Genomic DNA, 23,549 nt, shown 5'->3' with positions numbered 1-23,549 from the left:
TTCAAGGATGGTGAGAAATAAGAAAAAATGAGAGTCAAAGAGGGCTGAGGGGGCTTCCCTGGGGGAGCAGTGGTTGAGTCCACCTGCTGATGCAGGGGACATGGGTTCGTGCCCTGGTCCGGGAAGGTCCCACACGCCGTGGAGCGGCTGGGCCCGTGAGCCATGGCCACTGAGCCTGCGCGTCTGGAGCCTGTGCTCCGCAACAGGAGAGGCCACAACAGTGAGAGGCCCGCGTACCGCAAAAAAAAAAAAAAAAAGAGGGCTGAAAAGAAAATGCCAATTCTGCCCCACCCCCATCCCATATTTTTATCACAGGCTCCTATTTCCAGTAACAACTCTACATCCCTAAAGCAATAGTGGGGCACCAGGACCCTACACACAATGGCCACAGCAGAACGAATTTAAAAATCCACCATTCTTCTGAAAGTTCTAAGAGTCCTTTCAAGTTGTTCCCAGAAACACTATTCAGAAACCAATCACCTCTCCTTGCAAAGCTCTCCATTTCTAGGTCCACTTTGACTGGCTTCTTTTAAGGCTGACACATTTCATGCTTCCTCTATCCACCTCTTAATATACAAACATTTGTTCATTGGGAGCATAAAGAACTATCTTTATTCATCCAACCTCCTGAGCCTAACTATATAACCTTATATGTAAAAAATTCATCAATATAGACAGAGCAGGGAGTTTCATCTCCAGAGAATTCAGAGGTTAGCGTATGCACCCTAAAAGAGAAGCAGAATGTGACAGAAAGACATTCCATCCTTTTTCCACTGTATTTAATCTCTTATTTTTCCATATAAATGGAGAAAATAATTTTGTTAAAAGTTATCATTCATTTCTTAGAAAATTATTATTTGAAGGATGCCAGGTTCAATGTGGATGAGAATTGAGAATATGACCTGCCCGCTGGAGGGGGATCCAAACTTCTGATGAAAAAGAGAGAACCAAATAAAAATGTCAACAAATCCAGAATATAATTATAATTATTCATTTTTTATTTCCTCTGGAGAAACCGAAGCATGACCCTGATCATGGCTGCAAAGGACCCTGGGTTTTCTCAGGGCACTGACCTCAGCAGCAGAGCAGAGTGTAGCTTGGGGTGAGAGCCAAACTAAACTTTGGTTGGGTGGTGACAGATATGACCACAGTTATCAAGAAAGACATCTTAGGCAAACAGCTAATGCTAATAAATAATTCCCATTCATATATATTCTCCACATTGTATACCTCACATATATTTATAGAGAGAAAAGAATCGATTTTCTGAGAAATAAATTTCTAAAGCATATAGTACAAGGCAGATATGTGAAGGTTATGGTTCTGTCATCTATCTAAGGATTACAATCAATCTTGAAATGAGAACCTCAATATTTAAGCAGTGAGGGAAACAGGAAATAGGAAATCAAAGCCCCTTTTGTGGCAGCTAACATGGGCCTTTCGGTCTTCAAAGGGTTGTCATGCCTAAGTGGGTTCCCTCACCTGTCTCTTCCAGGACACCGTGGTGGCTCTCCATGCTTTGTCCAAATATGGAGCAGCCACTTTCACCAGGACTGGGAAGGCTACACAGGTGACCATCCAATCTTCAGGGACATTTTCCACAAAATTCCAAGTGGACAACAGCAACCTCCTGTTACTACAGCAGGTTTCATTGCCAGAGGTGCCCGGAGAGTACAGTATGACAACGACAGGAGAAGGATGTGTTTACCTCCAGGTGAGATTCCAGGGGCAGGTGGGGACAAAAGGTCCAGAGTAACATTGTCACTGAGAAGGCCTAACACAGCAAATGATGGGGCAAATCAAAGAAAGAGTTGAGGAATCCTGGGCAAGGGAAAAATCACAGATTTTTGTCTGTTCCACAGACATCTTTGAAATACAATATTCTCCCGAGAAAGGAAGAGTTCCCATTTGCTTTGGAGGTGCAGACGCTGCCCCAAACTTGTGATGGGTCCAGAGCTCACACCAGCTTCCAAATCTCACTGAGAGTCAGGTAAGATCTCTGACTGCATCACGCAGTTCTGGGTATAACAACCAATCTTCTTACTGGAACTCCGCATTAAGCAGAGCAGGGTGACAGTGAACGTTTGTTCTACCTTTATTGAAAAAGCAACGTGTTCTCGTGTTGACACAGAATCTCTCAGTGATGGGGCTTACATTGTACATCCCCCAACTCCAGGATCTATTAGTGTCTAGTCTCATTATTTACAGCTTATTAAGTCCCCTCAATAATAAATAAAGAACCTCTAACCTGAATTCCTGACTTTATTCTAATGTAATTATTCATCCTGATTTCATTCTATTGTAATGAAATCCTATATTATTCTTGCTTTATCTGGGACAGAAGTGGAGACTTCTTGAAAAGCGCGAATAGAAGGAAGTAGTGACTCTCTAGTTAGAATTCCTACTGGTAATAATTAAATCTCAGATTATATATAAAATAATCAATTTTGGGGAAAATACATACATAAGCAGCCATATTCAAATACCTACAGGGCTATTTGTGTCTGTCCTCAAGAATATTATAACCTGGTTGGGGATACTATTCAGGAAAAAAGACAAAGTATATGTAACAAATAACTGCGACAGACTAGCAGTCTCATGCCCAGCTAAGCATCACTTACAGAGCTTCCTTAAAATGCAGATCCTCAGAGTTCACACCCATGAAATTCTGATTCATCAGGTCTAGAGTATAGGCCTGGTCTCTGTGGCTTTAACAGGCTCCCCTGAAGATTCTAATGCACAGCCAGTTTTTTGAGCTACTTGGTAGGAAATTTAGGAAGACTTCTGGTACTTTTCAGGGCTGTTGAGTGCTTACTGTGGACATAGAAAAAAATATTTAATAACACAGAAAATCCTAATTCCTTTCTTCCCTGGATCTTTAGTTACACTGGAAGACGTCCAGCCTCCAACATGGTGATTGCTGACGTGAAAATGGTATCTGGCTTCATTCCCTTGAAACCAACAGTGAAAATGGTAGGTTCACTATAAGCCCAGGAGACCCTATTTTATTTAATATTTTATGTATCTCTAGACTAAGAAAACATTAATATAAAAATACTATTAAATTAACTTCTATCAAAGACATTACTGTCTGCAAAAGGAGAAATATAATTTAGCACATTTATATGGGGGTTTGTTTGTTTGTTTTCTCATTTAACTTTGTTTAAATGGGTCTCAAAATTTTATGATGGATTTTTGGTCAAGTTTCCATTAAGGTATTAATAAAAATACTAATTTTAAAAACTAATAACTCAAAACTGCCGCCCACAGAAAAACAAATGATCCATAAAACATTCTCCTTTTCTTCTAGTTTTACGATACATTGTTATCATTAACCAGTCTTTCACTACTAAGTTCAATGGTCAACTCAGACGGTTTTGAGACTGGGCTTCCACCATTGATCAAACTGGGGTGGCAGGTATTAGGGATCATACTCATTTAGCCTTCTGAACTATCTGGGCAGACCTGGTGACCTTGCCAGCTCCAGCAGCCTTCCTGTCCACCGCTTTAGGGACACCCACAGCAACGGTCTATCTCTTGTCATGAACAGCACTTTGCTAGGAGCCACATCTACTAGGAAAAAATTGTCAGCAGGCTACTGCTTTAATGGAGCTTAGAATCTTCAGAAGATAAAGCATACACACATGAACTAGTGAAAAAAATATGAGAAAGATTGATTGACATAAACTAGAACTATTACAGAAGTACAGAGGAAACTGAGATTGCTACAAGTTATAATAAGCAAAAAAAGTAAAAAAACAAAAACCTCCTTCATGAAGGAATGGAATGTGAATAGAACCTTGAAATATAGGTAATTTCCAAGTTTAGGACATTTAGTTCCCTTTTCTTCAAATAAATCAATTTACACATAGGTCCTGTGTCGTATTAAAGTTAAACCGTGCATCCCAATTATCTTTCATTTTTAATTCTGCCACATTATTGCCTTTGCTTACAAAAAGCATTTGAAGAAATTTTACCCTCAGGCTTAATTTGGTAATAAACATTCTTCTTTTCTCTGGTTCCCCAGGGTTTTCTTCTGTTTATTAACATTTGTGATGTCTTAATTTTCTTCAGCTTGAAACATCTAACCACGTGAGCCGAACAGAAGTCAGCAACAACCATGTTTTGATTTACCTGGATAAGGTGAGAGCCCTGCCATCCTATCCAAAAAAAATATGGATAATGAGCTACCTGGGAAGTGAATGAAGGCATTTTGGAGACATCACCTCCATGCTAAAAATTTGAGAATTCTAACACTAGGTCCAGTGAATATTCTCCTCTCCTTCTCTATTTATATTTCATCTGGGACTATGGGAAGAAATGACTTGTTATAATATTGGGATATGAATATTTCTAGGACCCCATAAGCAAGAAATTCTCCACAAAAGGTGCTCATTATGTGCACAAGTTATTTTGAAGACACATATAAGGAAGTAACCATTATTAGTCAACTATTGTATCAACAGCACATCAAAAAGACAAAAGGGCGATATGCTATCAATCTCAGCAAGGACTTAGACCATAAAACAACAAGACCAGTGCACCAATAAACCAATCTGATTTTACAGTTGTATGTTGTTGCATAGTTTATTCATTCCTACATTGACGGATATTATAGTTTACGAATTTTATGAAACATAGGCTGCAGTGATCCACCTTTTATATTCCGTTTTGAGTCGACACAAGTATTTCTACAAGATAGAGTAGTGAAGCTGTACTGAATCTCTGATACTTAAAAATAAACACAGCTATTCAAACAATAAAAAGCCTGCACCATTCACCCCTATGAACAGAGCTATGCACTCACATTGACGGGAGTATATGAATAGTTTTAGTTATTTAAGAAACAATTTGGGGAAGTTTTCACCTACTCTGAGAGCTTTTGGCCCAAGTTAAGTACCCTGTTAGTTGATAAAAAGTTTTTCCCCAAAATAGATGAATACTTAAATTCACTCAAAGAAGAGAGAGGAAAGCTCCCTGGAGAGTCATTTAATTCCCTTTTGCTTTATAGGTGACAAATCAGACCCTGAGCTTGTCCTTCACGGTTCTTCAAGACATTCCAGTAAGGGATCTGAAACCAGCCATAGTGAAAGTCTATGATTATTATGAGACAGGTGAGTGAAAGCAAAGTTCACACAGAAATTAAATACCTGATCACAGAAATTTAGATTTGAGAGATGTGTTGGGGCAATTCATTGCACTAATCACTCTCATCACTTCATTTTGTCTCTATCAAGTCTGATATAAATATATTATTACTAATACAAAGCACCTGTAAGATATTTAGTTCCCTTTTCTTCAGATAAAATCAACTGTAGGATAATATGAAATTTAAATAAGTGTAATCTGTACTCTTACCCTTCAGGAGTTTAGGGTAAAGGAAAGCATAACATAAAGTATTTGAAAATATAAGACAGAAAGCAGCACATCAAATGAATTCTGCTGAGGTTTCTGATGCAATTCTTCCCACAATAAAGATTCTTTCACTGACCTGTAACATAGATGTTCACTTTCCCTCTCACTTCTCCTATTTTTGTTTTTATTCAGATGAGTTTGCCGTTGCTGAGTACAGTGCTCCTTGCAGCAAAGGTAAGCAATTCATACTCCTTCCAGATGGAGTCAGAACCCCTTTGGCTTGTCCCTCAAATCTCCTCCATAAAATTCTAGCTCAATATTTCTCATAGACATCATACTGTTCACAGTGCAACTTATTATAGAAAAATACATTTATTGGGAAAGGGCCCCTGATAGTCATACCTCAGACAGTTCACAGAATTGCATATTAGATAATTTTAAGTAACGGATCTCATTTCCCACTATACTAATTGGATTTCCTCAGGAACCATGCTACCCAGATCTAAAGGAAGGAATATTCACTGTTCTGGAAACCCAAGTCCATCTTAATTTTCTATTCTTTCCACTATCACAGACACTGGAAATGCTTAAAGACCACATCAATGAAAACTGCTTTGCTGGAGTCCCTGTTCCACAGACTCAGATCTCCATGGAAGAAAAGAGTTTTTATATCTCTGAAGGCTTGTTGAATAAACCTTTTTCTCTGGCCAGCCCATATTACTGTTTACTCATTTATTCAATAAACACTTATACACTTCCATGTGATTCCCAATAGACTCCTGAGATAAAAATTCACAGCAATCAAGGGCTAAAGGATTTCAAAAAATGAAAAACATTACAGAGGTGGTGGTCACAGTAGGCTTCATTTAGAGGTTGCAGGGAAAAGAAGAAAGTATTGGATTATGTACTAGGAGCATGTAAAGTGAGTTTGGTTATAGGATTACCCTAATAAAAAGCTGAAGAGTGGATTTATGAGAGAATAAAAGGCTGACTTGACAAAGAAAGACTTTCTACATTAAAGGGAAATATGAAATAGAAAGTTGAATATGTCCAACATTGGGAGGCAGCATAATTAATTGGGACTTGATTTGAATTGGAAGTTACGTGACCTCAGAACCAAATCTGCCATTGACCAATACAAGTGATCAGTCAGTTAACCTTGGGTTTCAGATTCAAGAAAGGATGACAGATTGAAAATGCTGAAGAGGTGATTCAAGTAGAAGTGAGTTTTCCTAGAAGAAAGAATATATAGGATTCAAAGCCCAAATAGGACTGTTACATCTTTTTTCTGCAACCTTGAGCCAGAACCAAAGGATGGATACAAACTCAAGAAGGTATTCAGAGGCATTAAGTATTAAAATCATCCATTATATGGATGGAGGGGCAGAAGCTTCTGGAGTTTGAAGAGAAGGTCCCTGAAAAGTCCTAGAGTCCTAGTCTTCATCTGGTTGAGTCTGACAGAAGCCTGGATGCTATAAACTAAGAACTCTAAAGGACTTGAAGTTCAAGCACCCTTAGCTCTGTCTCCAGGCTAGGCAAAATTGAAAGATAAATGTTATCACCTTTGTGCTAGATTCTACTCTAAGCACCTCAGAGGTATTAATATATCAACTCTATGAAATAGGTATTCTTATGACAAATGAGGAGAGTGAGGCACAGAGAGGTGTAACTTGCCCTAAGCTACTCAGCTAGTAAAGGGCTGAACCAGAATTCAATACCAAGAAGTCTGGTTTCCAAGTCCACACTCATAACCTCAAACCATGCTGTCTCTCCAGCCCACTTCAGACAAGAAAGCCAAGAAAAAAACATATTTCAGAGCTGAATAAATGTTATAATTAGTATCAATTAAGCATCCATCCAGGGCATGAAATATTTTAAAAATTAGGAGTATGACAAAAGAAAATAAATTAACAGGATTAAAATAAATTCTACCTGTTAGTTCTAGTCCTTTTTTCTTTGTTCATTGCAAATCATGACTGCAAATGTACTTGAAGAGTACACTTGTTGCAAATCAATCATTGTGTCTCCTTGGACCAAAAAGATTCATTCCAGAAACACTTCCTGATTACTTCCTGTGTGTCAGGCACTATATTCCATGCTATGATACAGAATTCAATAAAATGGGATTCCTTCCTTAGAGAAATTATACTGCAGAGTAAACAAAAAGGATACATATTTGGCTTATTATAATACTACATGATAAGAACTGCAAACTATTTATTACCAAGATGGACTCCAGGCACAGTGACCTTCTCAAGTTTTGACGTACCACATCCAAGGTCTGATATTCTTGCAATTATCAAGCACTCTCTATGAATTCATTTATAATTTGCTTCATTTTTCTTTCATTTGTATTGTAAGATTTTGGACACTATTTTTGTGACCAGGAAAACCTGGACCCGTGCATCCTCTTGAGCCATGAATTTTCACATTGTGTTCTTTACCCTGGGGAAAGGTCTAATTATAATTGAAAATGGATTTGCCACCAGCCTACTGATATAGGTAGAATTTTAAAGAGTGACATATCTTGACTACATCGAATTTTGTGAATTGAGATTTACTCTTTCTGTAAAAGGATGTGGAGACATGACAGTAAGTGAGATAGAGATGTTCAGGGGTCAGTTTATATAGAGTTTTATATTTTATTTTTAAAAATAATAAGGTCCGGTCTTCCCTGGTGGAGCAGTGGTTGAGAGTCCGCCTGCCGATGCAGGGGACACGGGTTCGTGCCCCGGTCCGGGAAGATCCCACATGCCGCGGAGCGGCTGCGCCCGTGAGCCATGGCCGCTGAGCCTGCGCGTCTGGAGCCTGTGCTCCGCAACGAGAGAGGCCACAACAGTGAGAGGCCCGCGTACCGCAAAAAAAAAAAAAAAAAAAAATAGATCTTCCCGGACTGGGGCACGAACCCGTGTCCCCTGCATCAGCAGGCAGACTCTCAACCACTGCACCACCAGGGAAGCCCTATATGCTTGCATTTTCTCCCATTTGCCTCATCACCAAACTCATCCTTCCCCACCTTGAGTGACTTGGTCAGAGGCAACCCTGTGCCTCAGGGAAATTGGGTGGTTATGGCAGGAATTCAAAGAGAAAGAAATAGAATACTTGATCCACCTTGCAAGAATAAATGACTTTTATGTTTATTTAAACCCCACTGATAAATCAAAAGTTAATCCTGGAAGATTAGAGTATGACAGTTTACTGTATGAAAGAGGTCACAAGAATTCAGAATATGTTAGGAAACATCTAAATGATGGCAAAATATGTGGCTGGAAGCAGAATGAGGAAGCACTCTATGTATCATTAAAGAAATATCCCCAGGATTATACTGTTAGGAGAAAACAGTAGAGCTAAGAACAGGGTACATATTATGGACTCATATTATAATAAAAGGGTGGGAGAGGAAATAACATGTCCTTTTTTTTTTTTTTGCACTTAAATAAACTAAGACTAGAATGATACCCACCAGAAAAAAAAAAAAAGCTACTAAAAAAGTATTTATCTTCCTACAGAAACAGTATAAAGTAAGTGGAAGTTTTCAAGGATGGGAAGGAGACCACTTAGAGAATACCATTTAAAATTATTTGACTACTGAACTGTTTGAACATATTTACTATTCTGAAAAGTAAACTAAAATCCAGTGAATAAGAAGCTTAAGTCTAAGAAGAAATATTGAATTCAGTACCTGCCAATCTATACAAGGAGAAAGAATACTTACTCTATAAAGTACAATTAAAGATATCTTACCTCATAATCTTCATTTGGTCTTAAATCCCAAATACTCTTCGTATCTTGTTTTGTGAAAAGTATTTTCTTGCTCTTGCTTCCCTTTTTCCTCCTTGTATTTGATTTCTCCTCATCCTTTCCCCAAATGTTTATCCATTTCTTCTCAGCCTTTGTCTACTTAAGAAGACAAGAAACAAGTTCTTTAAAATTGAACAGCACACGTTCACCCTGATCCATCAAATAGTCTTACAATAAAAACCTAACACCTTTACTCCAGTCAGTTCCAATTATCTTATTAGGTTATTTGTGGTAGTAGTTCATTAGTTTCTAGTCATTTGGTTTTCAAAGTTTAGTGTGCATCAGAATTACCCAGAAGACTTGTTAAAACATGTCAAAGCACTTGAATAGATATTTCTCCAAAGAAGTTATACAAATGGCATATAAGTACATGAAAGATGCTCAATGCTATTAGTCATTAGGGAAACACAAATCAAACCCATAATGAGATACCACTTCATACCTAAAAAATGGCCATAATTGTTTTAAAAATTAACGAGTGTTGCCTAGGATGTAGAAAATTGTAACCCTTGTTCCCACAGCTGGTGGGAATGTAAAATGGTGCAGCCACTGTGAAAAAGTTTGGTGGTACCTCAAAAAGTTAAACATAAAATTATCATATGATTCAACAATTCTGGTCCTAAGGACACACCTCCAAATAATTGGAAAAGGGAACTCAACCAGTTGCTGGTACACCATTGTTCATTGCAGCATTAGTCACAATAAGGTGGTAACCAAATGTCCATTAACAGGTGAATGGATAACTAAAATGTGGTATATACCTACAGTGGAAAATTATTCAGCTATGAAAAAAGATAAAGTTCTGACATTTCTACAACATGGATGAAATTTGAAAACATTATGCTAAGTGAAATAAGCCAGAAACAAAAGGACAAATATTGTATGATTCCACTTACATGAAATATCTAGAATAGAAAAATTCATAGAAACAGAAAGTAGATTAGAGGAGACCAGAGACTGGGGGCAGGTGGAAGATTGGGGAACTATTGTTTAGCAGGTACAAAGCTGCTCTTAAGAGTAACAGAAAAGTTTTGGAGATAAATAGTGGTGATGGTTATACAACATTGCATATATGATTAAAGTCACTGAACTGTGCTTTTAAATGATGGTTGAAATGGCAACTTTTCTATTCTATATATTTCACCATAATAAAAACACAAAAATAAAAAATCCAGTGCTAGGCATATCAGAGTGAAAATTTCGAAAACAAAGACAGAGAACATATATTAGAATGAACAGACCACTCAAAAGCAATAATTGAAGCCAGAAGATAGCGAAATAATATACTCAAAATATTGAGAGAAAATAACTTCAAATCTAAAAATATATACCCAGATAAACCATCACTTACAAACAAGGGTCAAAAAAAATTTTTTTAGATGAACAAAAGACAGACTGGGAGAAGATATTTTTAATTCAAATAAACAATAAAGTATTAGTGTCTAACAGAGAACAGACTTGTTTAGGGGGAGGGGGTCGGGGAAGGGATGGAGTGGGAGTTTGGGGTTAGCAGATGTAAGCTATTATATATAGAATGAATAACCAACAAGGTCCTACTGTATAGCACACGGAACTATATTCAATATATGATAAACCATAATGGAAAAGAATACTAAAAAAGAATGTACATATATATAACTGAATCACTTTGCTTTTTACAACATTGTAAATCAACTATACCTCAACAAAAAAAGTATTACTGTCTACACTATATCTTTTAAAGGCTATAAATCATCATGAATAAGACAAATCAATAGAAAAATGGACAAAGGACATGAAACAGCAGTTCACAACTAAAGGAAATATAAGTGGTTGGTAAACACAGGAGTTACCTAGCCTCATTAGTAATCAGAAACATGCAAATTAAAACATTATACACATCACATCAGGAAAAATTTTAAAGCTTGGTAATATTAAATTTGGCAAGGTTGGGACTTCCCTGGTGACCTGGTGGGTAAGACTCCACGCTCCCAATGCAGGGGGCCCAGGTTCGATCCCTGGTTGGGGAAATAGATCCCACATGCTGCAACTAAGAGTCCACATGCCCCAACTAAGAAGTCCGAATACTGCAGCTAAGAAGGCTGCATGCCACAACTAAGAGTCCATATGCCGCAACGAAGATCCCGTGTGTCGCAAATAAGACTCAGCACAGCCAAAATAAAGAATAAATAAATAAATACTTTTTTTTTTAATTTGGCAAGGTTGCAGAAAGGGATTATATACATCGAAGGGCAATTTGTTAGTATTCTAAAATATGCATACACTGGTAACAATTCCACTTCTGAGCATCTGCCATAAAGAAATATTCCATATGTAAATAAGGAGACTACACAAGAATGTTCATTACAGTACTGTTACTAAGAAAAACTAGAAACCACAGTTTGAGTATTAAAATGGCTAAATAAAATGTAGTATTGTGCCCTGTAATACTACAGAGCAGATAAAATGAATGAACTGGCTCTGAATTAGAACATTCAGAAACTCTTCTTCCATTAGATAAAATTCTTAATCCTTTACACATAAATGGCAATTTTTACCCAGATGGATCAAGGAAGGAGAGAATCACAGCAAAATCAATGGAAAGTTTATATAATCCCTTAGGCAAAAAAAAAAAAAAAAAAAAATTGATTTTCACTTGAAATGTTCAATGAGTAAATTTGCTTAATTTACCTTAAAACTCAGAAGAAACAATTTAAAAAAAATAGTAAAGCCTGGATTTGAATTCCAGTTTTTTTGTTTTTCTGTTTTCTTTAATCCCTCTACAATGGCTCTATGCTTGTGAACTGTATTAAAAGATGTCCTTCATGTATCCTTAAAAAAAATGCAGTGTGGCAGAGAAAGAACTTTAGCAGGGGAATAAATGAGCCATTATTTTCACTGGACAATGAGCTTGAGTCCTTTTTGGTATAACATTAAAGATACAAGATTTTAATTTCCAGAAGCTGACACTCTTACCGATGTACTTTATTTTTCAGGTCATTTTTAGAAATGAATGAAATTACCTTAATTACCAAGTTCAGCTAAAAAAATTAATGAATTATAATTTTATGGATAACAATAGTTTAAAAAGTGTTTATTATGTTTTTCACTTTGTGTATTCTGATTAGTTTCTAATTTAAAACTAGTAAGGGCTTCCCTTGTGGCACAGTGGTTGAGAGTCTGCCTGCCGATGCAGGGGACACGGGTTCATGCCTCGGTCCGGGAAGATCCCACATGCCGTGGAGCGGCTGAGCCCGTGAGCCATGGCCGCTGAGCCTGCGCGTCCGAAGCCTGTGCTCGGCAATGGGAGAGGCCACAACAGTGAGAGGCCTGCGTACCGCAAAAAAAAAAAGAAAAGAAAAGAAAAGAAAACGCAGTGTTTATGGGAGCGATTAAAAATGAGGCTTGACAGATCAGTTGAGACTGATTTATCAAGGGTGTTCAAAGAAGTCTATGTTTTATCCTATAAGTAATAGGAAGCCAATGGAATCTTTTAAAAACAGGATAGTGGCATGATCATATTTGATTTAAGATGGTAACAAGAAGCAGAAAGGGGCTAGAGTGGTAGGGACAGGTGGTAAGGAGACAACTACAGTAGCCCTTATTTCTCAGGAAAAATGTGTGTGGAAAATGGGCTGTGAATATATTCTACTTCTTAAAACTGATTCTTTCATTTTTAACACTTAGAGAAAGCCAGAATGCTTCGCATTAATATAACAAGTTCTAGACCAAAATGAAAGTCTACAAAGAAATTTTAATATATGGGCCTACTATAAATAGGTTCAGCTTCCTATGCAGTGTTTTTTCGAGTCCATTAAAAGCCATAATTGACACTAATGGCAAGTTAGGGTCAACAATTAATGTGATTAATTATGCATCTTAGTTTGAACTAAGAGGAGGAATGGGGGACTACTAAGATAAGGTTAGACAGAAACTAAAAGGATTTTAAAGGACAAATACTGATACATAAGGGACACGTACAGCATATACTAGATTCATGCCTCAGATTCTGAGCATTATAGTGAAAGACCATCTCGGATGTTCTGCCAATTTTTTTTTTTTTTTTTAATGTGCTTCCCTTATGCTTGTCCCTAATCTGATACCTTAGCAGAAGTTCTTAGATGCCCTCTTTTCATGTACAGTAATGAAAGATAGCCACAGGGTGGCAGCAAAGGTTAAAAAATATGAGTACTGCTGCTTTATTAACTGTAAAAAAACTTTGTAAAAAAAAGTTAGGCAAAGAGAAGAGAGAAGGAGAGGAATAAAATAATCATGGAAACTTATAGTGAGAAGACAACAAAATAAGGTAACTAGCACACAAATTGTCCTTACTGGTCCACAGAATTGCATTCTGGGAATAGTGATTTTGTTTGTGTGTGTATGTGTGTATGGCGGAGGGGCGGGGAGGGAGGTTGGTTGGTTTTCTTAGAATCAGTATATTCTACATGAAATATTACATTTCTTTGTCTTCTGTGAATGAAATGTGACTCTAAACCCCAGCCCCATTAGACTACAGGAAATTTATCTCAAATATTCTGGGGTTCTTCCTACCTGGTGATCTAATACAGGGTCAAGGTATTGCATCCCACCCCACAGCAGTCATCTGTCTTTAGTTTACATGACTGTTTTAGATCCACCACCCTGTGGCCTCCCTGTTGTTCAAAGGGATAGGAATATTTGACAAAGAACAAGTAGCTGGGCCTGGGATCCAGCCTACCAGGTGCTCCATGCAAACCTTCTCTGTTAATTCCCCCAAGGAAATTACTGACCTCTCTGCCCAGCCTGGAAGAATTGTTTTGGTCTGGGGAAATGTTTTAAGCATTTAGTCATTCTAGTTAGAAACCTTAGTCTCTTAATTGGCTTTCTTCCTTCTTAAATTGTTATTCCCCTGTTTATTCTTTTAAAATCAAAAGACAGGAAACCCTGCCCCAAACCTCTCTTGAGGTTCAATTCTTTCAAATTTTCTACATAGACAATCACATAATCTGTGAACAAAGACACTTTTATTTCTTCCTTACTAATCTGTATAGCTTTTATTTCCTTTTCTTCTCTTGTTGCATTAGCTAGAACTTTTGGGACAATGTTGAAGAGAAGTGGTTAGAAGGGACATTTCTCTCTTGTTCCAAATTTTAGGGGAAAGCATCTAGTCTCTCAGCATTAATATAATTGGATGTGGGGTTTGGGTGATTTTATTTTATCAAATTGGGGAAGTTCCCCTGTATTTGTAGTTTGGTGAGAATTTTTATCATAAATGGGTGTTAGGTTTTGTCAAACGCTTTTTCTGTATGTATTGTTATGAGCATATGATTTTTCTTCTTTAGCCTGTTAATGTGGTGGATTACATTCAGCGATTTTCAAATGTTGAACTAGCCTTGCATACCTAGAATAAATTTCACTTTTCATGATGTAGAGAATTATCTTTACACATTGGTGGATACAATTTTCTAATATTTTGTTGAGGACTTTTGCATTTTTGTTCATGAGAGAGTCTGTAGTTTTCCTTCCCTGTAATGTCTTGCCCTGGTTATGGTGTTAGGAAGTCTTCCCTCTACCTCTATTTTCTGGATGAGATTGTAGAGAATTGGTATTATTTCTTCTTTAAATGTTTGGTAGAATTCACCAGTGAAACCATTTGGGCCTGGTGTTTCTGTTTCAAAAGATTGTTAATTATTGATTCAAGTTATTTAATAGATATAGACCTATTCAAATTATCAATCTTCTGGGAGAACTGGCCCCTTTGGCATTATGGAATGCCCCTCTTTATCCTTGACTGTTTTCCTTGCTCTGAAATGTACTTTATCTGAAATTAATATAGCTGCTTCAGGCTTTTAAAAAAATTAACGTTAGCGTGGCATATCTTTACTTTTAATCTATCTGTGTCTTCATACTTAAAGTGGGTTTGTTGTAGACAACATATAGTTGGGTCTTGTTTTTTTTTATCCTCTGTAGTAGCATCTGTCTTTTAGTTTATGTATTTAGACCATTCACATTTAAGTTGATTTTTCATATAGTTAATCTCTAAAATATTTAAACTCTTTTCTATTTATTGCCCTTGTTATTTATCTTTTATCATCCACTCTTTTATTGCCTTCTCCGATTTCAAGTGAGCATTTTTTATGATTCCATTTTCCCTCATCTCTTAGCAGATCAATTATTCCTTTCTCTTTTTCTTCTCCTTCTGGTATTCCCATTACCTGTATGTTACACCTTTTGTAACTGTCCCACAGTTCTCAGATATTTTGTTCTATTTTCTTTTTTTTGAAGTACAGTTGATTTACTGTTCTATTTTTTTTAATCTTTTTTTCTTTGACCTTCAGTTTGGGAAATTTTCAATTCTGTTGACAAATGTTTTGAATATCCTGATACATGCCAGTTTATTGAGCTGTTTGATAATTTCTCTCAAATATACAGCTAGGATTGAAATTGTTGGGTGAAATGATATATACAAACTTAATTTCAGAATTCAGCAAGAAAGTATTCTAAAATGGCTGCAACCAATCTATACTCCCTCCAATAGTACATAAAGGATTCCCATTTCCATTATATTCTTGCCAACATTTAACCAACTTTCTAACTTTTGCACTATTTTTAAATAAAAAGTCTTATTTCTTGATTGCTTTAATTTTTACTTCTCTGATTACTAGTGAGGTGGAGCATCTCTTCATATGAGCCATTAACATTTCTTCTTCTCCAAAGTACTTATTCATGTAATTTGCATATGTTTCTATTTTTGTATTTCATCAATTCTAAATTGCATATTCTTCACACCTTAACATCCCTGAAACTGGGATACATCCGACAGTGGATAACATCTATTTTATTTATCTGTTGCTGCATAACAAACCACCCCAAAATTCAATAAGTTAAAAAACAACAGGGCTTCCCTGGTGGCGCAGTGGTTGAGAGTCTGCCTGCCGATGCACAGGACACGGGTTCGTGCCCCGGTCCGGGAAGATCCCACGTGCCACGGAGTGGCTAGGCCCGTGAGCCATGGCCGCTGGGCCTGCGTGTCCAGAGCCTGAGCTCCGCAACGGGAGAGGCCAAAACAGTGACAGGCCCACGTACCGCAAAAAAAAAACAAAAAAAAAAACAAAAAAAACCAAAATCACATCTCTCCCCCACATACAAAATACACTTAGCCTCTCCCCAGAAAATCTCATCCTATTATGGATGCTCTAGGATCTCACCATCTAAATCAGGTGTGAATGGGGTTTGGGGGTGAAGTTCCTTAGGTAGTACTCCTCAAGTATAGTTCCTGAAGAAATCTGTTTTTTTGTGTTGTTTTGGCCTCACCACACGACTTGTGGGATCTTAGTTCCCCAACTAGGGATCAAACCTGGGCCCTGGCAGTGAAAGCACCGGAGTCCTAACCACTGGACGGCCAGGGAATTGCCTAGTTCCTGAAGAAATCTGAACTTACAAGATATCTGCCCTACACGAAAACTCAGTAAATGATAGTGAGACAAAGAAAGGATAAGTGCAACAAATATTCAATCTAGAATGAAGAGTAGGGAAAATGTGCTCTACTTCTTGATGTGGCAAGGACACAGTGCAGAAGAGCTTGTGGCTCACTATTTTGTACACTTCAAATATGTGTAGTTTATGGTACATCATTTATACCCCAATAAAGGCATTTGTTTCTTTGTTTTTAAAGAGCATGTTTGATGGAAGACATGCAGCCACCTTTGGAAACACAGTCTGCCACAGTATTTTACACAGTAGCTGTCAGGCGGTCGTCATTCCTTGTTCATGTATGAACTTGGTTGTTTTCCCATTGACCTTTCCATTAAATGACTTTAATCTCTCAATGGTTTAGTTAATGAGTCATTTGAAAAAGGAACTGGAATTCTGATTGTTGTTTGAAACGCTCCCTTGACATCTTCTAGTAAGGTCAAAACAGTGTTAGCATGAAGACCTACTGAATGGTTGTCAGCTTGGCAAACAATCTCAGAGACAATAGTGAGGTCCTCTTTGAGGAAATACTGCATTACCAGCAGCGCATGATGACACAGAACACAATATTGTATATAAGAACATGGAGTATAAAAGTGACTCAGGGGGCTTCCCTGGTGGCGCAGTGGTTGAGAATCTGCCTGCCAATGCAGGGGACACGGGTTCGAGCCCTGGTCCGGGAAGATCCCACATGCCGCGGAGCATCTGGGCCCGTGAGCCATGGACACTGAGCTTGCGCGTCTGGAGCCTGTGCTCTGCAACAAGAGAAGGCCGTGACAGTGAGAGGCCCGCGCACTGCGATGAAGAGTGGCCCCTGCTCACTGCAACTAGAGATAGCCCTCGCACAGAAACGAAGACCCAACACAGCCAAAAATAAATAAATAAATAAATAAAATAAAATAATAAAAATAGATAAGCAACAGGGACCTACTGTACAGCACAGGGAACTCCACTCAATATTTAAAAAAAAAAAAAAAGTGATTCAGAAGAAATGCACTCTAAATGAAAATAAGTTTTAGGAACACTGAATGCCAGATGTAGGTATGGGAGGGAGGCACAGAACAGAAAAGGTAGCTGACATTGCAAATATGTCATTGCTATGTATCAACCAAACAGTGAAAGAGCTCCTGATTTCCAGCCAAGTGTTTTCTACAGAACACTAAGGAAAGATTTCCTGATTTGGATAACTCAACACAAAAGGCACTTAAACAAACAGAAAAATGGATAGCATGGCTTTTGTCTTTCAAAATGGGGTAGGGGGTTAAACTACATTTTATTCCTTAAGGACAGAAAAGGCCTGGGGACCTAGCACTGTGTCTGTGGCTCTGATGATTCTGTGCCATATACTGGAATTATGTATATGTGACTATGAACTATTCTAAAATGATAACAAGATTAGCACTTAATTCTACCCTACTGCTCCTTTCTCTCCTACTTTTCAGAAAGCTTCATTTTCTATAATCAAATGTCATCTTTTTATTAAAAATATGATGTGTTTTTGTTTTATCCTCTTCTGTTCTTTTCTTCACTACTGATACTTTTTACTGATACTTCCACTTTCCTTGTTACTTAATGAAATCATGTTTTTTTGTTCTTATTCACTCATTGTCATTCTAGGACTAGTATCTCTAACTGGCAGTGACCTGAACACAGTGTACAAGCAATCTTGTTAATCAAATGATCCTAGACTTCTATTTTGAAAATGTACAGTGACAAAGGGAATGATTTGCCACAAATGAACTCTTCGTAGCTGAGTAAAGTCAACGCAAGAATTTTTCTAGAATCAAGGTAATAAGAAAATGTTCCTTCCTCTAGTGATTGGATATAACAGATTCTACCCATGATTGGCCATTTAAAAACAAAACAAACAAAGAAAAACCTGGAATAATGGTCTTTAACTCAGTACCCTCTGAAATGGCCTTGAACTGAATGCTTTAGCAACTCTTAGATCACTGCAATCATCAACTTTGACCACAAGAGGGCAATTAAAATCACAAGAGATTATCACGCATGTTTTTAAAGTGGATGACTTGGGGAAAGAAAAGGAACGAAGGACAAGGTACTGTGATAGGAGAAAATGAATTTTGAATTTTTAAAAAAACCCTAAATTTATACATGTGCAAAAACCAAATAAGACCATTCTGTCAATCCTCAACTTCTGTGTATACAAATTGATACCTGAAAACTTTAATACAGTCTAAAACAAGATGCCGATCTTATAACCAATTCAAAATTTCTGCCTACGTTCCTCTCAGTTCTTAATATTTATTTATTTATTAATTTTGGCTGCACCGGGTCTTAGTTGTGAGACCCGGTTGTGCAGGATCTTCGTTGCGGCATGTTTAGTTGTGGCATGCAGGATTCTTAGTTGCAGCATGCATGTGGGATCTTGTTGCCCTACCAGGGATGGAACCCGGGCCCCCTGCATTGGGAGTGTGGAGTCTTACCCACTGGACCATGAGGCAAGTCCCCCGTCTCAGGTCTGATTCTTGTTTCCACAGACCAACAGTGGGGAAGTGAGGCATCCCTCTAGCCTCAGGAGATGGGGATTGGAAGAAAGAGGCAAAGTCTCTCTTTCTGGTACTCTGTTATCTGGCCTCGCTTTGTGTGGAGGATACCTGTGATGGTCGTTTGATGTGTCATCTCAGCCAGGCAATAGTCCCTAGTCATTCAATCAAACACTAGTCTAGATGTTGCTGTGAAGGTATTTTTTAGATGTAAGTAAAGTCTATAAAAAGTTGACTGTAAACAAGGGAGATTATCATAATCTGGGTGGGATGGGTTCAATCTGTTGAAAGGCCTTAAGAGCAGAGGTGAAGCTTCCCTGACAAAGAAGAAATTCCACCTGTGGACAGCAGTGCCAGCCCCTGCTGGAGAGCTCTAGTCTGCCCTTCCTGACAGCCTGCCCTTTGAGCTTTGGACTTGCCTAGTTGGCTCCACAGTGGCATGAACCAATTCCATGCAATAAATTTTTAAAAATATATCCCCTACTGGTTCTGCTTCTCTTGTTGAACCCAGACTGATACGATACCCAGATACTAGTTATCTCTTGTGGGGCACTTCTGTGGGTTTTAGGAGATCCCACCCAGATAAATACACCCTTGAGGAATTTCTGCACTGCACCATTTCCTGATACAGGTGATATGCTCTCTGGAAGGCCTCTTAACTTTACCTTAACTCTCAACTTATGGTGAAACATTCCACAGGACCTCTTTCTTCTGGGGTCCCCTTGAGAATAAAGCCCTTTGTAGACAACTCAAACCCCATTACCTTCTTCTGCTTCCTCCTATACCCACTGAACAAATGGTGAAATTGCGATGTGCATCCACTGCATCTACCCCTCCTTACCCTGGCATTAGGGGCAATTTCAGCTAGCTTCCCACCACCAGACCTCTCCAAGCAACATTCAGACAGAAGTTTCTCTGCCGTCCACAACAGGGTACTTAGGTCAAATTCTTCCAAGCACTCTTGTTCTCCAGTCAGCCCCGGATCTACAAGTTTCCATAGCTGAGCAACACAGACTGGGGAGTAAGACTGTGTCCACCTGCAGCAAACAGGGGCCCTCCAGTTCCTCCCCCACTTGGCCTGGGCAGAAGGAGGGGAAACAGGCCAGCAATCTCATCATCTACAAATTCCTTCAAAGAATTTGCCTCTGTAATTAGTCTTGAACTTTTCATTATGTGGGCTGTTGGTAACTGTCCCCAGATGAGTTTGGAAAGTCCTATGGGGTGTGTCTAAAGACTCTCTTTGGAACATAGGTTTAGATTTCAACCAAAATTTTGAGACCACAGAAAAGAAGTCTCTCTCATCACGGGGGAAGTTTTTGCACTCTCACAAAAATTGATTATTCATAGGTGAGCTCCTATCCGGAATTTTATATCTTTAAAGAATATTCCCAGGCTGCTCTAGTCTCTCAACAACATTTTCCACTAGTAGCTCGGTTCTGAGTCTAGGGATATTTGATGAGTCCCCGAGTCTGTCAGTGAATGCTATACACTACAGACTCTTAAAGTCTCCTGGATGAGCCTTCATAAATGTAATCACTGTGCTCATTTCAGTGTTTCACTAGCAAATGCACCAATTTTCTATCCTTTTTGACACAACAATGCTAATTCCAGTTAGTTCCTGGTGCTTCTATAATTATGCTCTTCACTAGAGGTCAGTTGTCTTATACTTTCCCTTAACTAATTTAATCTTAGAACAGAGAATGAAGTATTTCAAATGATATAAAGAGAAAAATTACAAACTAGGACAAAATATTTTCAGCCTGTATCACACATAGGTGGCTCATTTATTTAGTATATAAAAAACTTTTTCCTCACTAATTATTTAGGAAAAGATCTATCACCCAATTTCTTTATAAAAAAGGATAAAGGCTATAAACTGTCAGTTCACAGAAAAGGAAATACAAATGGCTAATAAGCATGTGAAAAGATGCTCACTATAATTCTTAATAAGAGGAATACAAATTAAAACCACACTAAGTGGGACTTCCCTGGTGGCACAGTGGTTAAGAATCTGCCTGCCAGCGCAGGAGACATGGGTTTGATCCCTGGTCCAGGAAGATTCCACATGCCGTGGAGCAACTAAGCCCGTGTGCCACAACTACTGAGCCTGCACTCTTAGCCCACGAGCCACAACAACTGAAGCCTGCACAGCTAGAGTCTTGCTCCGCAACAAGAGGAGCCACCGCAATGAGAAATGAGAAGCCCTCACGCAGCAACAAAGACCCTACGCAGCCAAAAATAAATTAATTAATTAATTTTTAAAAACACAATGAGAAACCGTTTTTCATCTCTTTAATTATTAGCAAATATCAAAACATTTCATGAAAAACTGCATTGGTGAAGATGTAGAGGAAAATGAAACTATCATTGCTGGTGGGAGTGTAAATCTGCAGATTTATGTAGAGCAATTTGGCCTGTCTACAAACACTCAAAAAGCACAAAACTACATCTGTAGAAATATAGTCATTGTAGCATTGTTTGTAAAGGCAAAAGAGAGGAAATGATCTAAACTTCCATTAATAGGAGACTAGCTAAATAAATTGCTAAATCCATAAAATAGAATTCAGAATAAGGCAGTACTAATGAGTATTAACATAGAAAGAGTCAAGATATAGTGTTAATTGGGGATGGGGAGTTAAGTTCAGAACAGTGTGTATACTATGCTACAACTTGTGTGTATTTGTGTGTGTGTGTATGCACACTCGTGTACATAAATGCTTATGAATAGGTTATATCTGGTAAAGAACATAAGAAGTCGACAGTATTTTTCTCCAGGGAAAGGAACTGGTGAGCTGGTAATCAGAGGTGGAACAGAGACTCTTTTTTCATGGCTATATATCCCTTGTAACTTTTGAATTTTATACTGTGAGCAGGCACATCTTCAAAACATGATAAATAATAATTTGAAAGAAGTAACACATAAAGAAGAGAATCACAAACTGTGACAAGAGCTTTGAAGAAACTAAACAAGTGGATGTTGCAGAGAGTTAGGAGATAGGCTATTTTGGATAGAACAATCATACAGTATGGCTCAATGTAGTCTCAGAGAAATTAAGCATTTTGCCTAAAGTCACACAGCAATTATTAGAAAAAGGATTTGAGTAAAAGTTGGTCTTATTGACTCCAGCATCAGTGATCTTCCTACTATGTTCCCACTGCTCTCAAGAGGGGACAGGCATTTTCTAAGGAAAAATATATGGCCAAAGAACCAGTGTAACTAACAATTTTCAGGAAAGCATTTGAGCATTCTATACCTGTCACAGCCAGCAGCATTTAGATGCAAATAGTTGGTTACAAGTCATGCAGGACCTTGCAAGTCATGAACATTACTTAAGCAAAAAATAGGAAGAACTAAGGGGAAGAAACCCGCTAGCTCTTTACTGGGGATCTACAGAGCACATTCTAGCCAATATGTGGAGAGACATCACATATATAACAGTTTGGGACATGACTGTAGCTAAGACAAGCCAAAACCTAAGAGCAGTCCCAGCATCCATGACAAAACTTGGAATGTGTGCAGTGAGGTCACTGACCCTATGTCCATGTGACCAAGGATGTGGCCCTTTTCAAGACAGGCAGGACCTGTTCTGAGGGGACAAAGAAAGAAAATGCAACTTTTGCGAATAGATTTAAAAGTGGGAGAGAAAGGAGAAGGTGCGTTAAGCAGTAATCCAAAGCACAAATGGAGCAGCACAATTACAGTCTAAGCCTCCATCCCCAGAGCAACAGAACCAAACTAGTCCTCCGCCTGGGATGAGCTCAGAGAAGCCCCAGAGAACAGCCTAACACATTGTCAAGGCCAAGCTACCTCACCAACATAAGAGCTTGACAGCGGGGTTAGAGGGTGCAGACTGGTTTCATTTTGTCTTGATTACTACTGTTTTCTAGTTGCACAGTTAAAAGATAAAAACATTCTCATTTTAAAAGGTTTGTTCTCCAGAAGAAAAAAGAAAGCAAAAAGGAGGTTATTTATTTAATCATTTTGATATTGATAGATATTTGAATTGTTTCTTTGTACATAAATCTTTGTGCATTTGTACAATTTTTTAGAATCTATTGTTAGCAGTGTAACACGTCTACACGCTGACCAGGCCAGAAGCAGGAAGAGTAACGTGGTATGAGATACCATTAGTGTCTAGTCTGAGTCTATGGGAAAGGCTCATGCCTGTCCTTGGTACTTGCCCACGCCCTTGTCCCCATCCTGATCTGGGTCCCACACAGTTTGACCATCCTCTCACTGCCCCTGTCCGTAAACCCTATCTGTGTGCTCACTATAACCCTTGGACATCGAAAACAGATTACCCTGTAGTATGATCCTTTATGCAGAATATTCCCACGCTTCTTTGACTTAACTGCAACCCTGTTTAAACTGTTTTTTTAAAAAATCATGTCCTCTCATGATGAGTCTGCTAAATTTCCCACAGAGTTGGAAGGGGAGTACAAGTGGCGAGAAGA

General features: G+C 38.3%; 1 protein-coding gene and 1 long non-coding RNA gene across 4 annotated transcripts in view; one reads left to right on the top strand and one right to left on the bottom strand.

Annotated features, from left to right (window-relative positions):
- Positions 1-6,070, top strand: part of LOC132433491 (alpha-2-macroglobulin-like) — a 40,504-nt gene extending 34,434 nt beyond the window's left edge. The window contains exons 30-36 of the mRNA XM_060024289.1: positions 1,496-1,714; positions 1,863-1,990; positions 2,883-2,973; positions 4,075-4,143; positions 5,012-5,114; positions 5,548-5,589; positions 5,930-6,070. Of these exons, the coding sequence (XP_059880272.1) occupies positions 1,496-1,714; positions 1,863-1,990; positions 2,883-2,973; positions 4,075-4,143; positions 5,012-5,114; positions 5,548-5,589; positions 5,930-5,946 (669 nt within the window). The 3' untranslated portion in view covers positions 5,947-6,070. The remainder of the gene's footprint in view (positions 1-1,495; positions 1,715-1,862; positions 1,991-2,882; positions 2,974-4,074; positions 4,144-5,011; positions 5,115-5,547; positions 5,590-5,929) is intronic.
- Positions 6,071-6,990: 920 nt separating this feature from the next.
- The window catches only part of LOC132433490 (uncharacterized), a 39,700-nt gene continuing 23,141 nt past the window's right edge, over positions 6,991-23,549 (bottom strand). Inside the window, exons 4-5 of one of the 3 annotated variants that reach the window (XR_009521151.1) lie at positions 9,100-9,252; positions 6,991-7,503 (exon numbers count right to left, since the gene is read on the bottom strand). This is a non-coding gene — a long non-coding RNA (uncharacterized lncRNA). Of the gene's footprint in view, positions 7,504-8,838; positions 9,256-23,549 lie in introns of those variants that run through there. The other 2 variants (XR_009521150.1, XR_009521149.1) reach the window with 2 other exon arrangements.

The sequence above is a fragment of the Delphinus delphis genome, chromosome 11 (assembly GCF_949987515.2).
Source record: "Delphinus delphis chromosome 11, mDelDel1.2, whole genome shotgun sequence".
Classification (NCBI taxonomy): Eukaryota; Metazoa; Chordata; class Mammalia; order Artiodactyla; family Delphinidae; genus Delphinus; species Delphinus delphis.
The sequence above is the reverse complement of the archived record's forward strand: the minus strand, read 5'-3'. Positions and strand labels throughout refer to the sequence as shown.